Below are 17616 nucleotides of genomic sequence, written 5' to 3' on the forward strand. Positions count from 1 at the left end.
GGACGCTCGTGTCCCCGGCTTCAAGTAGTTTCTCCTTCATGAATAGGAGTACATTGTGCAAGATCCCAAAGCTTCCATGATGAATTGTGTGTGAAAAATGGCCCTTTTCAAACATATCTGACTATTATTAATTCATGGATTGAGAAGCCACTGAAAATATGCGAGGCACTAACAACACTACGCTTTCCTTTTCCCTAAAAGATATCAAGAGTGCTTGAAGGCGAGCCTGAGCTGGAGGACGCCCGGAAGCAGCTGGTCCAAGTCAAAGCCCTGTTCGATGAGAGGAAGAAATGCCACTGGATGTGACGAGAATAATGAGAACCCCCCCACAGGGGGCCCTGAGAAAGCCACAGCGCAAGAGTGTACACCGAAATGACAATGGGCAAGGAGTTCTTAGGGAGAGAGGGCTTCAGCCAAACCATGTTGGCCGTACATCAATTTAACAATGGCTGGCCTATTTGTGTTGGAACCTAGCTGTTGAGTAGCGTAAAAAGACAAAGTACAAAGTAAATGTCCTGTACGTTCATATTTTAAGATTAGACACATTAAACAAGATCAGAAGCATTAAGAGATAGTGAGTGAAGGACTGCTAAAATAGGGCTAAATTCGGAAATATAGCGACCCACAGCATTTCTACAGAAAGTTGTCTTCTTTGCACTGTTTTTTGTCACTGTGCTCGCCCTAGCCTTCACCCTAGAAATCATGCCATAATTGGGTGGGAGCTTCATGGCTATTCCCGTGGGTCAAGCCTGGCAGAAACAGTGTTTACTATCCCTAAAATTAATTACATTGGCTATTTCAGTTATCAATTCAGCCATTTTATTTTTAAAATTAAATAGTAGGAATTCCTTTTGCAATCTTCCCAAAGTGTCAGTTTGTAAAAGATACACACATTGATGTGGAATGTGACAGGTTAAGTTTTCCATCCACAGGTATTCTTATACAGTTTGTGAGAGGCTAATATCCAGGAGGAAGACATAACAGCACCGTATGGATTAGTAGTATTCTGTGGATAGTCTTAATCAAAGTTTGATTTAAACCAATTAATTACAGCTGGGATCTCTTGGCAGTTAAATGTGCTACAACATTAATGGCAGATATCTCATTTTGTTACTCTTCGTAGGAGTAGCAGTTGTTCCCTGTTGCCAGACAAAGGTGGAATGTCGTTGACTGTGTTTCGGTCTTGAAGAGGCATGACTGGCAGCCTTCTTCAGGACAGTAGTGGTTAGTAATTTACCAAGGCTGCCTTTCCAGAGCACCGCTTGGTGTCCTAGGTAGTACTAAAGAATGACTGCAGGACTGAAACTAGTGCACTACCATTTGCTTCCTTAGGTGTAGTTGGGATGTATTTCACGGACAGCAAAGTCATGTTTCCTAATATTTATCATCTGTTTTAGTAACTGGAAGGGGGTGGGTGATGTAAAATTGTACCATGGTGGTGGTAACAAGTCTTATGGGTAGCAGAGGTACGGTAGCTTGCAGTGGTAAATCTAGATACAAGAACAAATTTGCTCGAAGCACCCATAAACAATGAAAGCACATGCTGAAGTGAATTCATGTCTCTGCCCTTCAAAATAAGGGTTCTAGTGGCCAGGTTAACTTATGTTGCAGCCACATTATCAGGACGGTGGAACAGTACGTTCGTGGTCACATTTAGCTGTTTCCTTCATCGTCCCAATAGTGGTGTTTTGTGGCAAAGTACCCACCCACGCCACGTCAGGGCGTGCAGTCATATTCCTAGGTTCTGCCAATTCATGACATGTATTGCCATCCTATGGCTAGGTAGTCCCACCACATACCAGGTATTGTCATTGTGCTACTAGGTGCTACAATCAGTTCCAGATATTGACATCATGTGGCCATCATATCGCAGCTTCCTTCAACTAACTAACGTTTGCATTGTGTTACTATGAAGCGCTGGTGTTCTTTGTCTGTTGGTAATTTGGTTAGTTGAAGGTGGGAGGGTGTATTTTGGTGTTCTGGCTCAGTAAAGAAAGTGTTTTGTAGTTGCACTTGTAGGATATGGAAACACTGGGCGGTTGGGTTGGTAGCCTGTGGTTATGTTACAGTACTAGGTCCAAAGGTGTGTAATTGCAGCAATCAGCATATTCATCATAAGTGCAAGTATAAGGATGCCCGCAGAGGGTAGTTACAGGCTGTACTGGCATAGATGAAAGGAGATTGCAGTGGACTGGTGGATGAAGCTCGCAAACATGTAACTTCTGTTGACTATTTTTAAGTCGCCAGAATGGAATTCCATTCATATTAAATGTCAGATGGGCTTGTCTTGTCATTAAAAGTCTCTAGGAACATCTTTAGGAATTTCACTGTATTTCTCAGAATTCACTATCTTGCTTTTATGGCCTTTCTTTTCTGCATAATGTTGGTTGGTACTTCATCTAGGTATCCTGGTATGCAGAGTCAGAGCGCTTTCTTTCGCAGTCTCTTATGGATGTTTCGGTACTTTGACTACGTTTCCCAAAATGCAGCATCCACTCAAACAATGTATTCGGACCTCCAGGTGGCCTCTTCCACTCCAGCTATTATTCTCTCATTCGGTCAACGCTTCACTCACAACCCTGTAGCATCTGGCTCTCGCAGTAATCCATCTCCCACTCCAGAGGTCAGCCCCATCTCCAGAAATCTCACAGCACATCTCCCAAACTTCCACCGAAGTCTCTAACATCCCTTGCTCCTCAGGCAGCCCTCTCTTCCCTCAAAATGGGTTCCTAGAAAGTTTGCTTTTCCTGACCTCCCTGCTGACTTCATGCTGCTGACTCCAGGATGTAGAACCGCTCGGTACACTATTTCACCTGCTTCCAGCCCGACCACTGTCACAGCGCCTCCTGCAGTCAGCGTTCTCCAGCGCCTCGCTCTGCCAGGCTTCAGCATCCACCTCCTCCGAGCTCCCCTTTCCTTATCTCCATAGCTTCTTCCCATCTGCAGTGTCTCTTCTAGGGTTATTGGGTCACTATTCCACCTGCATCCAGCCCAGCCACGGGCAGAGCACCTTCTCTGGGGCCTCACCTCTCCAGGCTTCAGCAGCCACCTCCTCCGAGCTGCCCTTTCCTTATCTCCATGGCTTCTTCCCATCTGCAGTGTCTCTTCTAGGGTTATTGGGTCACTATTCCACCTGCATCCAGCCCAGCCACGGGCAGAGCACCTTCTCTGGGGACTCACCTCTCCAGGCTTCAGCAGCCACCTCCTCCAGGCTGCCCTTTCCTTATCTCCATGGCTTCTTCCCATCTGCAGTGTCTCTTCTAGGGTTATTGGGTGCACTATTCCACCTGCATCCAGCCCAGCCATTGTTAGAGCACCTTCTCTGGAGACTCACCTATCCAGGCTTCAGCAGCCACCTCCTCCGAGCTGCCCTTTCCCAGACTCCATAGCTTCTTCCCATCTGCAGTGTCTTTTCTAGGATTATTGGGTCACTATTCCACCTGCATCCAGCCCAGCCACGGGCAGAGCACCTTCTCTGGGGACTCACCTCTCCAGGCTTCAGCAGCCACCTCCTCCGAGCTGCCCTTTCCTTATCTCCATAGCTTCTTCCCATCTGCAGTGTCTCTTCTAGGGTTATTGGGCCACTATTCCACCTGCATCCAGCCCAGCCACGGGCAGAGCACCTTCTCTGGGGACTCACCTCTCCAGGCTTCAGCAGCCACCTCCTCCAGGCTGCCCTTTCCTTATCTCCATAGCTTCTTCCCATCTGCAGTGTCTCTTCTAGGGTTATTGGGCCACTATTCCACCTGCATCCAGCCCAGCCACGGGCAGAGCACCTTCTCTGGGGACTCACCTCTCCAGGCTTCAGCAGCCACCTCCTCCGAGCTGCCCTTTCCTTATCTCCATAGCTTCTTCCCATCTGCAGTGTCTCTTCTAGGGTTATTGGGTCACTATTCCACCTGCATCCAGCCCAGCCACGGGCAGAGCACCTTCTCTGGGCCTCACCTCTCCAGGCTTCAGCATTCACCTCCTCCGAGCTGCCCTTTCCTTATCTCCATAGCTTCTTCCCATCTGCAGTGTCTCTTCTAGGGTTATTGGGTCACTATTCCACCTGCATCCAGCCCAGCCATTGTCAGAGCACCTTCTCTGGGGACTCACCTCTCCAGGCTTCGGCAGCCACCTCCTCCAAGCTGCCCTTTCCTTATCTCCATGGCTTCTTCCCATCTGCAGCGTCTCTTCTAGGGTTATTGGGCCACTATTCCACCTGGATCCAGCCCAGCCACGGGCAGAGCACCTTCTCTGGGGACTCGCCTCTCCAGGCTTCAGCAGCCACCTCCTCTTAGTGGCCCTTTCTTATCAGAATGTAACACCTCTCATGCCAGCTTATTCCCAAATAGAGCCTTTCTCACGCCATTCACCCTTCTTATGTGGCATTGGATTTGGCCCCTGCACATTTCTGTTCGAGATTTACAGAAAGTACATTCATTTAAAAATAAACTCCTCAAACCAATGTTTCCAAATGATCCCGACAAAGGCGACCTGACCATTATTGGTCAGCACTTTTAGGGTGCAACTCCCACTTTACCCGTTGATTTCTCAATATTATTGGACACAATTAAATAAATTAAAAACATAGAGCTGCTCATGAGGAACTCAAACTTCCCTGTGCATTGTTTGAGTGTTCTTCCTGATTGCATCTGCACCACCAGCTCAAAGTGGATGTCAAAGCTAAATCACTTTACTTTAATGGTTTACCTTTAGCAAGCACTTTCTGCCCCTTTTACCGGAACCCGTGTGGCACCTTTCCTATTATCACGCCTGGAAAATGGACTGTACGGAACTACGCTGGTTAATGTAGTGGTCTCGCTAACCGCACCATGTGGCAACTCGCGAGGAACCAGAGTATGACTCCAGCTTGCTTTACTGTTTAAAATGCCAATATTTTTTCAATGTACTTGATTATTTTCCTGAAGGGTGCAAGACATTTTCACCATACTGAAGTTAATGAAAAGTAGCAATGGATGGAAAATAGGACCATGGTCGAGATTGATGTTTTCATGGTGTTTCAGCTTGTTGCGTCGCTTTAGGTCGTTCTCTAGCGCTGCTTGCAAGTGTCTTCTGCCAAATTTTGATACACCAGGGTCCAGATTACAGAAACCTTGCACTAGTGCAAGTGTAAATTTGCACGGTATAAGCGCTAGGACACGGTTTTCCCTATTTGTAAAAACACTGGGACATATTAGAAAAGCATTGCACCGTGACAAGTGCTGTTCAGCATGTTCTAAGCACCAGGGCAAAAATTGCACTGGTGCAAGCAAGATACATTTTCGATGCATTTTTGCACCAAGGCAAAGATTGACCTAGTGTTAATACTATTCCGTATTGTGCAAACTGCAGTGAAAATGTGTCTTTTTGAACCAGGGCTGCTTTTGAAATGTCAGAGAGCACCTATCATGGTGTAATGCTTTTCTAATATGCCCCAGTGTTTTTAGAAATGGGGCAAACTTTGCCCTACTGCTAATACTGTGCAACTTTGCACTTGCACCGATGCAAAGTTTCTGTCATGTGGCCCTCATTTCCATCCAACCAAGGCAACAGATCAGACTTTTATATGGGGTTGTGGTTGGTGTCTCATTCACAAGACCTTAAAATCATAGAACAAGTGTACAGCTATGCCGATGAAACATACCACCCCGACATTTTGGCAGAAGTACACAATTTGACAATGTCCAACATGAAAAGGACATAGAGGCTACGTAACAAAATTTAAAGCAGTCACATCTTATAATATGAGTTCAAAGGCAGAAAGAAACAATGCACATTTGTAAACATGCACATTTGTAACAGTATTAATTATTTGTATATATGAGTTGATTAAATGCTTTTGTTTCAATGTGAGCAGAACATTTCTTTTTGTACATAACACCTTCTGAATGTGCATTTCTTCAAATAAAGGAAATTTGTATTTTTATAACTGCTTTTTAGCAAAGATTGTATTCAATAAATGGGAGATGTATGTTCTTGCTCCAAGTGGGCCACAGCAATCCATGGTTTCTCCAAGGCGGATCTTTGGGGACCAGGCTGTTTACATGAGATTCACCAGGTTTTGGTCAGAGCAATGTCGACTACTGCTGAAATCCCATATTTTGCAAATGAAATGGAAATAGCAATCAAACACATGCCACTCCAATAGAATTTGGGATTTAGTCTCTGACTATGAGGGGGAAAATACTTGACTGTGGGCATGAGACCTTCTCAGATGATCAATGGTCTGGGAAATACAATGACCTTAGTAATCAGGGCGTGTAGTAGAAAAATAAATAATAGAATAGGAAAACTCAGAAACACAAAATACTGACATAACAATTGCTCATAGAACATGAAAAGCCAAATACAAGTAAAGCAATTAGAGCTGTATTCAGCTAAACCTATTTTCAATGAAGAATTCACAGAAATGGCATCTGCTATATGTAGGCATCATTGTGTTTTGGTCAATTTTATTACTTATACCCTCTGGGCAGAACTTAGTGCATCGACTCTGGGAAATATGTTGGTGAGTATGCGTAACGCTGTGTGTCGATTGCCAATCTTGAGGCTTCTGCCGCTTCTGCCGGCAATACCGCGGAAACGTCATAAACGCTGCTGGGACCAGAGGAAGGATACCTTTAAAAATCATGGATGCCATAGGGCCCCAGTTCACAAGTGTTATTTGCAGCTTGTCCTGACAGCACTTTTCACTCTGATTTTCCATAAAGGTTTTGTATGTACACACAAGTTCCCATACGCAGAGTGCTGTGGCCGGTGCTTGCAGTTATGAATTCACCCACATTCAAAGTATATGTGCCCAAAATAAAGTCTCTTTATTCATGCTGTAGTTTTGCACAGCACTCAACCTGTCAAAGTTTGATATGGGTTGTATGATATCATATTGCATTTACAGTGAAAGGCATTAAACGAATTGAACATTTCAGAAAGTCATTGCAGCATGCTGGTACTTTGATCATCAGAAACAAGGTCTGGCCCTCTAATTTGGGTCCCTTAAAGTAGGGGCCGGGCAACTAATAGGCCACGGTGAGTGACAATGAATAGAGGGTTCTATGTTCATTCTTCACCCTTTTTCTATTTACGGCAAAATGTTATTTGGGGGTACCCCCCAATCCTTATCCCCTATTTTATTTATCCCATACACCATACCACCCTACCCCTTATATGCACCCCACCCCCCATATTTTTCAATATTTTTCCTGCAAAAAGTGCTGCAAAAAGAAATGGGGGTTGAATGAATGTCGTACTGAATATAGAGTATGCTGCTAGCACTTTGCCAACAATGCATTTCAGCTCCAAAGCGCTACATATGCTCCAGCTAAGCTGCACTTGTCTGACACAGAGGCTACCAACAGCTGCACTTACTACCTCATTTTCCTCACATAGGGCCTCATTCCAAGTCAGGCGGTCCGGTAAAAGAATGGCTGGAGTTTGTGGATACCTGCACTTTACCAGACCACCCGACTACCGGTTTGCGGTGGGGCACCTGGGTTACGTCCAACTAACAACTGGAGGTTATGGAGGTTATCTAGGCACCCTACCAGCAATAAAAGCAGTCATTACCACCACCAGCCAGCAGTGGCGGTAACAAAAGCAAATCCACTCATGTAGTGTTGTGCAATTTTGATTTTCCAGCCGGTTTCAAGGCTAGCAGTAGCATTACAAGATTGGTACAATTACATATGGTAATTATGATTTCAACCACACTTTTGGTTTAAAATAAACACAGGGTGATTTAGCGGTTTGTTTTGCAGAGCCCTCCCTACTTTGGTCTGTGTTGGGGAAGTTGGACAGAAAGGTTGGACTGATTTAAGAACAAAGACACCACTCTTCCTTAAAGAACTCCGGGGTCAGAAGGACAAAAAAGGATTACCCAATTAAATGATAGGCTATAGTTTTCAGTGCACACTGGGAAGTGAGCTTTGTTAATTTTGAATTTTAACAGAATTCACCCCGTAGTGTTCTGCCATATGGGGAATTAATTAAATTCATATTTTTAGTTAAATACGCTAAGGGTCTACACAGTTTTCCCCCCATTGCCCACTGTAAAGGGAAAGGATTCAAGGTAAGCAGACCCCCTCCATCTTTTGGTTTCCCAGGGCTCAGTTCTACTTACATAGAAAGCCTCTCTTTAAGGTTCAGGAAAGCTAGCTGTATCTCAGGACACTCTGGAAAGATAGGGCAGGGGTCTGGTCACTCCACTCTGGAAGATGCCCGCCCGCTCTCCACCATAGGATCCAGTCAGCATTGAGGCCTTCCTAGAAGTAGGCAGCTCCACCCAGATGCACTCTCAGCAATCTCCTCTGGTGTTTCCTTACAGCTATCAGTTGTTAAGTTTCAGCAGCCTTCCTGATGGTCTGTTTCTTGTCTGTCTGTCTGTCTGCATGTCTGTCCCTCCTAATAGTGCAGTTCCCCTTATAGAGCAGCAATGACACCACTGCTTTTAAAATCTTGGGGAATTACCCTATAATAATTCCTGCAACTAGGATTGGACAGTTACCCTTCTCTCTCCTCCCATACCCAGCCTCAAAGTCAGGATTGGTTTAGAGGTGTGGAGCAACATATGGCAATTCCCATTTGCAATCACCATTTGTTCTCCTTTCGACGTTTTGGCAAAAACTAGTTATGTATCACAACCTCATAATTTTCCTAGCAACTGCCATAATAAACAGATTTTCTGATTCAGCTAATCATAGAGAATTAGATAAGCCGACCACCAAGTACGTACCATGTAGCATGGCCATGTGGCACATTTCTGCCGTTTCCATAAAAAGCATAACAGTTTTGAATATGTAAGTTATTACCCATATCCCTAATTTTATTCTCTACCCGCTCACCAACTCTCAAGTTTGGAACCTGTTCATATCTGTGAGAAACCTAGTTTCACTGGCCATTACAGTTCCCTGAGTTGCAGATGTATGAATTTTATATCTCCAAAATCGCCTAGAAATTACATGAAAATGGTACATAGATGAAATCCATCCCCCTTATGATTGCTGAAAAAAAGGCCTAAATGATAATAGTCCTTTTAAATTAATTGTGAATCTTCATGTCGGTCAAATGGGCTTCCTCCTGCCTTCCGGCCATTTGTTTTCACTGGGTCATCCTGTACCCAGAGTTTTTTTTTATCAGTATCCTTTGTATTGGAAGCTTGCACTTTGAAGTTGTTACCCCCATTTTCACACATATTAGTCATGCTCCAGCCAAAGAGAACTTTTCTTGCAGTCAATGCAGTCAGAGCCAGTCGGTCAGGAGAACACTGATTTTAGACACCTTTAGCAGGACACTTTATTGCAGTGGTAATTATATGAGAGATGTGGCATCAAGAGTGGGAGATTTCCTTGTGAAGGTTCCCACAGCCAGCAAAAGGGTTTGTATTGGGCTGACATTTTTTCATGAACACAAAGTGGCTTTTCAAATGTCACTGGAGTTTTGTATGTGATACCTAATATACATTGCTTTTTGTTAACCCGCACATCATGTTTTTTCCCTGACTTTTTTCTGTTAGCAGTTATACATTTTCACATTTAAACTACTTTTATTTTCACACGCCTGTGCCCGCCATTTTTGGTGTCACTGTTTAAAAATCCTGTTTTCCATGTGAAAGGGATCTTTGATTTTTCCCTTTTTGTAAATTAAAATGCTACTTTTCCTTTGGTAATGACAGGAAGAGTAAATTGTCGCACCTGTCCTGGGATGGTAACCTCTTCTTGCACTTGAACTTCAACCACATAAGGCAGCAATTGGGCTGACCGGAATGCTTTTTCAATGTTGTCAAAGCCCATGTGGGTACTCCCCAGTCAGGACCAGGCTTTATGGTTAATTATGTACAAATTGATTGTGAATCGTTGAGAATGTCAGGTCCCAGATAAAAGGTGGAAAGAGACATCTCTCACAAACCAACAATTATGGTCTATTCTTTTGTTGGCAATGGACATTTTTAGCATACACCAGCTAGGCAAGAGACGTTTGGAATTTGGGGTTTCCAGACCTACTTCCCATTTGTTAATCAATTTAAATGTGGGTGTGGTCTGATCTTTTGGGAGCTTCCTGAATAATTATTCACTGATGAAGCTCCTTCCATTAATCAGGCATACTCTTCCGAGCACCAGTTCCTCCCCCCAATTTAACAGAATGGGGAAAAACAACTGCTCGCCCTTTTTCTGAATGTCCATCAGACTTTGAGCAGACTCTTCCTTGTCTGGTTACATGCGACTCAACTGGGGGAAAGGTTGAGTTTCACGAATGGAGAAGAGTTCCCATCACCAGTTTGTTCTCCTACAAAGATGACAGTGATGTCTGGGACTTGGTTATTCTTGAAATGGAACTCTACATTCTCAGAGTGTTGATCAATTACATGACAGGTACCATTCAGGCTTACATAATTGGTACTCATTTTTAATTTTATGGGGCGGTTAGTCTGAGTCCAGACAACCTTGTTTACATATTTGATCAGATGTGAGAACCTCCTCAGGAGATAATTTCCCAGTAAACAAGGTGTGCCCTCTGGAGTCACAACGATCACCAGGTGTTTTTAGCCGGTGCCATCCAATTTTTATGTCCAGATCTGCAGTCCCTTCGATGGAAATATCATTCCTGTTGAAAATTTTGGAGTTGTCTGGGAAGGGGTGTGAGTGGAATTTGGTGCCGTCCAGACCCACCCCCCATCCTGAGTTTAGTTGGTCAAAGGCCTTTTTGAGGATCGGGGTTGAAATACAGAGGTAGAAATGTTCAGGGGAGAAAAGCCAGAAGATTATTTTTCCAAAATAATCTTCTGTCTTTTCGCCCCCACCCCCAACCCCCTACTTACCTTGCGGCGGCCACCGACTCGCCATTTCCCTGCAACGCCTGTTCCCTTTCACTTCCTTTATTGGGAACCAGTGCCGCAGGGTCCTTGGTTCTTTTTTTGGGGTGGTTGTGGGGGACACCCCTGCAACCCTTGGTCACAATATAGTGAGCATGGGTTGAGGGACACCCCTGCAGCCACCAGTACCGAATGCATGATTTGGTTGAACCTCTCAGCCATTCGGAATGTTCTGCTCCAAGGTGCAAAGAAAATGTGAGTTATTTGACAGCACGGTGGTCATTTTTTTAATATTGAACCCTGACACTGTGTGATCTTGGGCATATTTCTTTGTCAGAGTTTGAGAATCTGTAAAAAAAAAAAACATTGCACCTCACAATGGGAGTTGTTGAGGAATTCACCTTTTGGGTTCTTCTTTGGCCTCGCCTACTTACGTTTGCTCATTGGGTTCTAACATTTCGAGGGTAGAAGAGACATTTTCAGGCTGAGAGGTTTTTAGGGGTTATGTTTGGGTGAGAAAGGAAGCTTCCTCTAGAGCTTGGCATCTCCCCTCCACCAGGGCCCCCTCCTCCGGAACCTGTGGTTTGTCAGAGGTGTCCTCCCATCATTTCCCCCCTGGGGCATCAGACCTGGGTGTTGGGGAATTCTGGATAGCAGGGTTAGGTTGAAAGTTGGACTGAGCCCTCAGCATGCACCCCAGATTATCAGTCAGTTGCTGGACCTGTCATTCCAGTTGTAAGACCTGGTCTTGGTGGTAGGGAGGTCTCAAGTCATACCCCTGGTGCTCCCGAAAAGGGTAACTGTCCCTTCTCCTGGAGTAGCTTGGTTACTGGAAATTGCCCCATCATTTTCCATCCTGAATCTATCTTCTCCCAGGTTCAGGGATCTATTGTCCCGGACTTGGGGAGAGAGAGGAGGATTGTTTTGGAAGTTCTTTTCAGGGGATATCTGGGGAAAAAGTTCAGATTGGGAGTTGGAGTGAGGTTTCCCGGGGCAGAACTTACCTGATAAATCCCCCTCCCCTTGGGCCGGGGGAGTGCATCCATACGCCAGGATTGGTTTAGTACCCTTGTACCTAGGACTTATATAGGTGGCAGGGTCAGAAGGATCATTGTTCTGGGTCCCTGCATGACTACCATTCGATTGTGCCGGGTTGGGTGGTCCCTTCAGCTTTCCATTTTGCTTATTGGCAGGAACCCCGTCTCCGATCCAATGGCGGGGTAGTTTATACCACTGCCACCTTTGCAGAAGCAGGGGTGTTAGATGGTTTGGGGGTTTTGGCGGTATTTATACTCTCAGCAGGCTTTTGGACCTCATGAATCCTGGTGGCCTGTTCAATAACCCAATCCAGGGTCCTATGCTCATGAAAGTCACGTGCCAACTGAGTCATTATGTATTTGGGGAGAGCATGGAAATATGTAGTTATGAACTCCCTACTATTGGTGTTCACCCGCCGGGACGTCTGAGCAAATGCCCACTTTAACTCCTGCACAAACTCCCTAGGTGCCTGATTTTCCCCATACTGCAAGTGGTATGTGGCTTTGTGTGGGTCCTGGTGAGTGGAAACATGTTTCAATATGGCCACCTTATAGGTGGACCATTTATGTAAATCCTGGTCCTTCAGTCCTGCAAAGAAACTGGAGTACTCTGGTGAGAATGTCCATTTAGCAAATGCTATACAATCCACATCTTTCCTGATCTGGAATGATGCCATCATATGCTCATAAAGCTCCAGATGTTACCATACCAAATTCTTGGCACTCTTGTGGTATGGGGTCAGACAGCTCTTTATGGCCTTGATTTGTCTTATTGGGTCTTTCACAAAACCCTTGCTCTGCTTCGCTGTCTTTTTCTTCTTCTGCACCAGAGTCCATTCACCTTCTAACCCAGAACTGCTACTGGTACTCCCTTCCCTGTCTTATAGGCGCTCCCTATCTATGAAATTGGGAATATCTCCAAGCACCACAGGGTATGGACTCCTCTTGCCTGGATTAGAGTAAACCCTCATGGTCACTCTCCCTGAGTTCCTTTCAGGCCCAGGATAGAACCCAGTTTCATCATCCCACCTACCAGGGAGTCTGGGGAATTCCCCCAATTCCCCTGAATATATGGAGGTTTTTAGAATGCCCATCCTAGGCTGAGGGTCTGGAATTTCTCCTCCAGCGAAGCGAGCAAGGTAGTCTCTTTGTAATTGCATCTTCAGCCAATCTAACTCCATGACTTTCTCCTCAAAAGATTTTTCATGGTCTGAAGTGCTTACAGTATCATCCCTTACTTCTCGGGACACACTGGCCCGGCCACTTTCGCTTCTGTGTCGTAGAGACAAATACTCAGCAATATCAGACAGGGACTGGCCTTCTTGATCAGTTGGGCTAGGCCCGGGCAAGTCTAACTGCCTCATGTCACCCTGCTCTTGATAGGTTACATTCATGAGGTTGGTTCCCATTTGTTCATGAGAGGTTGTAAATGACTGGCATGAGGGCCCATGTTGGGAGGGTGCCTCACTTAGTTCATTGGGCTTGTCCCATATCCTGACTGGTCATGGTGCCTAAGGTCCTGTTTATAATTTTTGATTTCCTTGGTGTGGCTCTCACACCTGTGTCTCTCTCTCTATTTATATTCTGTTGGTAGTCAGAGAGCTGGCATTTTAATTCTGACACTAAGGCCTGATTAATCTCATGCACTCATCTCTGATCTACCGACGGATCCTTTGTTTGCTGCACCCCGTGCCAAAGTGATTCATTCTTCCTCTGTGAGCCTTGTATGCTTCGTGCACATTCAAGGTGCTTTTCGTTCAGGAGATAATCTTGCTCATCCCTACAATTCACTGCCTCTGATAGTTCATCTTCTATTTGCCGCACTCGCTCTACTAGCACATTCCTTTCTTCTCTAATTCTGGTCAGTTCCTGAGAACCTGACTGTCCCTTTTCTACCTTTATTTCCAATGGAGTTATCCCCTGTTATAGGATGCTGTTATCCTGATTCAACAGGTCTTTTTCCTGAGCCAGCTGCATCCTCTGTTGTTTCGGAGTACTTACCTGCTGATTTATCTGATCAAAGTCAATTTTGGGAATCAACCCCTTTGATAATTAACTGACTCTTCATTTTTCACAGCTTTATTTGCAATTGAAAGTCCATAATGCCATCCAAAATGAATATTATGAGCAGCCTGGTCATTGTCCTTGTGTTGCAGTGTGCTCAGATTTTCTACACACTCATTTTTCAGTGCGCAGAACTGTGTTTCGCATGCTGCACTCTCTTGCTGCAGTGTTTTTAATTCAGCTTTGAGTTGTTCAATAAGATCCTGGGCCTGTGACAGGTATCAATCATGATTCATCCTGATTCATCCTACTAGCCTCATTATTTTGCCAACGCTCTTCTACTAACTGTAAATGAAAATATAACTGAGCAGTCACCTGAGCCATTTTTATCTGTTCATCACAAGCAGTGTTCCTCAAGTGCTTTGTGCAATATTCCACCTTCAAACCAAACAGCATTGCTTACTAAGGTAACCTCCAGCACAATTCTGGTTTGCCAGTTTCTTGCATCAGCCTCAACCCATTCTCCTTTAAGAAATGATTTAGCTAGGAGATGCTCCCTGGCTTCACCAATTTGTACAGTAGTCAATTTCACAATAGGCTTTTTGCACCTTAGTAAAATGTTCTTTATGCAGGGGCAAAATCACCCTGCTCCTGCTAGAGTTCCTCACACAAATTCTTACACAATCTTAATTTGTCACCTATAAACCTCCTTGCGGCACTTTAACAAAACAAAGATGACTTTCACTCCACCTTAATGCAATTGCATCAAAATGAATAGACTGTCACAATGTACTTGTCGTGGGTCAGGAATAGGCAGCAGAATCCGGAACAAGCCCCCAATTTGTAAGTTTATTGAGAATTCACCCTCAACACAGGGATTTCCTTCCTTCCCCACTTAAAGTGTGACACAACAAACTGTTTAACTGATTCTTTTATTTAGCACTATCTCAGACACTTATCATGCCCCATGATCCCTCTCCCCTGAGCTAACAATGAGCCAAGAACCAGCCCGCTGTAACAGAAATATATTGGTATTTATTTATATTAAAAGTAATTGAAATTAGCATGAAAATGTCAAAAACCACTTTATCCGTGGCACAACAAAATCAACTTCTCTCAGCATAAGTAAATCACAAAAGTGAGTTGAAAAGAACACAATCATAATCCTTCACTTTCTGCAAATTTCACTTCAAGAAATAATTGCACTGATCCATAGTGAAAGCCATAATCATGTAGTGTTGTGCAATTTTGATTTTCCTGTGGGCTTCAAGGCTAGCAGTAGGATTTCAAGATTGGTACAAATACATATGGCAATTATGATTTCAACCACAGTTTTGTTTTAAAATAAACACAGAGTCATTTAGCGGTTTGTTTTTCAGAGCCCTCCCTACTTTGGTCTGTGTTGGTGAAGTCGGACAGAAAAATAGGGATGATTTGGGGAATTTGGGATTTCAGCCGCCCACCCCTCCACTAAAACACCTGTGTTGGGGAAGTCGGACAGAAAGGTTGGACTGATTTAAGAACAAACACACCCCCCTCTTCCTTAAACAACTCTGGGTCAGCAGGACAAAAAGGATTACCCAATTAAATTAGGCTATAGTTTTCAGCACACACAGGGAAATGAAAATAGTTAAATACACTAAGGATCTACACAGTTTTGCCCCCCCCCCTCGCCCACTATAAAGCGAAAGGATGCAAGATAAGCAGACTCCCCCACATTTTGGTTTCCCAGGGCTCAGTTCTACTTACATAGAAAGCCTCTCTTTAAGGTTCAGGAAAGCCAGCTGTATCTCAGGAAACTCTGGAAAGATAGAGCAGTGGTCTGGTCATTCCACTCTCGAAGATGGCCACCTGCTCTCCACTATAGGACCCAGTCAGCATTGAGGCCTTCCTAGAAGTAGACAGCTCCACCCAGATGCACTCTCAGCAATCTCCTCTGGTGTGTCCTTATAGCTCTCAGATGTTAAGTTTCAGCAGCCTTCCTGATGGTCTGGCTTTTGTCTATCTGTCTGTATGTCTGTCCCTCCTCCTAGTGCAGTCCCCCTTATATAGCAGCAATGACACCACCACTTTTACAATCTTGGGGAAGTACCCAGCAATAATTCCTGCAACTAGGATTGGACAGTTACCCTTCTCTCTCCTCCCAAACCCAGCCTCCAAGTCAGGATTGGTTTAGGGGTCTGAAGCAACATATGGCAATTCACATTTGTAATCACCCTTTGTTCACCTTTGAACTCTTTGGCAAAAACTAGTTATGCATCACAACTTCATATTTTCTAGCAACTGCCATGATAAAGAGATTTTCTTCAGCTAATCATATAGAATTAGATAAGCCGACCACCAAGTCTGTACCATGTAGCTTGGACATATGGCACGTTTCTGCCATTCACTGCCATTAAAAGCATAACAGTTATGAATATGTAAGTTATTATCCATATCCCTAAGTTTATTCTCCACTCACTCACCAACTCTCACATTTGGAACATGTTCCGATCAGCGAGAAACCTAGTTTAATTTGCCATTACAGTTCCCTGAGTCGCAGGTGGATGCATTTTATATCCCCAAAATCACCTGGAAATTACATGAAAAATGGTACATAGATGAAATCCATTCGCCTTATGACTGCTGAGAAAAAGGCCTAAATGATAATGGTCCTTTTAAATTAATTGTGAATCTTCATGTGGGACAAATGGCCGTCCTCCTGCCTTCCGGCCATTTGTTTTTATCAGTCTCTTTGTGTTGGAAGCTTGCTCTTTGGAGTTGTTGCCCTAATGTTCACACATATTAGTCATACTCCAGCCAAGGGGAACTTTTCTTGCAGTCAGTGCCATCAGAGCCAACCGGTCTGGAGAACACTGAATTCTGACACCTTTAGCAGGACACTTTATTGCTGTTGGTAATTAGATGGGAGATGTGACATCTAGACTGGGAGTGGGAGATTTCCTTGCAAAGTTTCCCACAACCAGCAAAAGGGTTTGTCTTGGCCTGACATGTTTTCATGAACACAAAGTGGCTTTTCAAATGTCACTGGAGTTTTGTATGTGAAAAGTAATATACGTTGCTTTTGGTCAACCCGCTCATCATGTTTTTTCCTGACATTTTTCTGTTAGCAGTGATACATTTTCACATTCAGGCTGCTTTTATTTGTACACACCTGTGCCAGCCTTTTTTGATGTCACTGTTTAAAAATCATGTTTTCCATGTGAAAGGGATCTTTGATTTTTCCTTTTTTGTAAATTAAAATGCTGCTATTCCTTTGGTAATGACAGGTAGGCCCCGTTTTCCACATGGATCTGCAATTTTACTTGAAAATAAACAAAGGCCAAGACGTTTTTTGTTTCAGGGTTTAAAATCCTGCTGTTCATGTGAAAGGGACTTCGGCTTGGGGCCTGTGAATGCACCCCACAGAAGTCAATGCTGCTTCCTACGTTGTACTTGTTCTGTGTGGGTTTCTGCTGCACGTGCTGTGCTTTTTGCATATGAATACATTTTGAGTTTCTGCCAAAGCTGTACCTGTTAGTTAGTTAAGGAAGCATCAGCATGGCCAGCATTCAATAAACACAGTTTGACTTCACACATACCAAGGGGGCCTTCAGTCGACCAAGTTTGCAGGAAGTGGCATATATTAAAGTACACTGTGCCAGATAAATGTAAACATAAAGGACTCAAGCCCATATTTAGGAAATCTAGTGGGAGCAGATGTTCCACATACTCTCCACTCCACCCCACTGAAACCCCACCTCACCTCCCCCCCACCCCGTCGGGAGGCAGAGCCACTGCCTCAAT

The 17616-nt window shown here is 44.3% G+C and overlaps 1 protein-coding gene across 2 annotated transcripts in view; it reads left to right on the forward strand.

Annotated features, from left to right (window-relative positions):
• PLXNC1 (plexin C1) overlaps positions 1 to 5917 on the forward strand; it is a 1076103-nt gene extending 1070186 nt beyond the window's left edge. For both annotated transcript variants that reach the window (XM_069629799.1, XM_069629800.1), the window contains one exon: positions 202 to 5917. In XM_069629799.1, the coding sequence (XP_069485900.1) occupies positions 202 to 306 (105 nt within the window). In that variant the 3' untranslated portion in view covers positions 307 to 5917. The remainder of the gene's footprint in view (positions 1 to 201) is intronic.
• Positions 5918 to 17616: the final 11699 nt, after the last annotated feature.

The sequence above is a fragment of the Ambystoma mexicanum genome, chromosome 12, assembly GCF_040938575.1.
Source record: "Ambystoma mexicanum isolate Mex_15411 chromosome 12, UKY_AmexF1_1, whole genome shotgun sequence".
NCBI classification, from domain to species: domain Eukaryota; kingdom Metazoa; phylum Chordata; class Amphibia; order Caudata; family Ambystomatidae; genus Ambystoma; species Ambystoma mexicanum.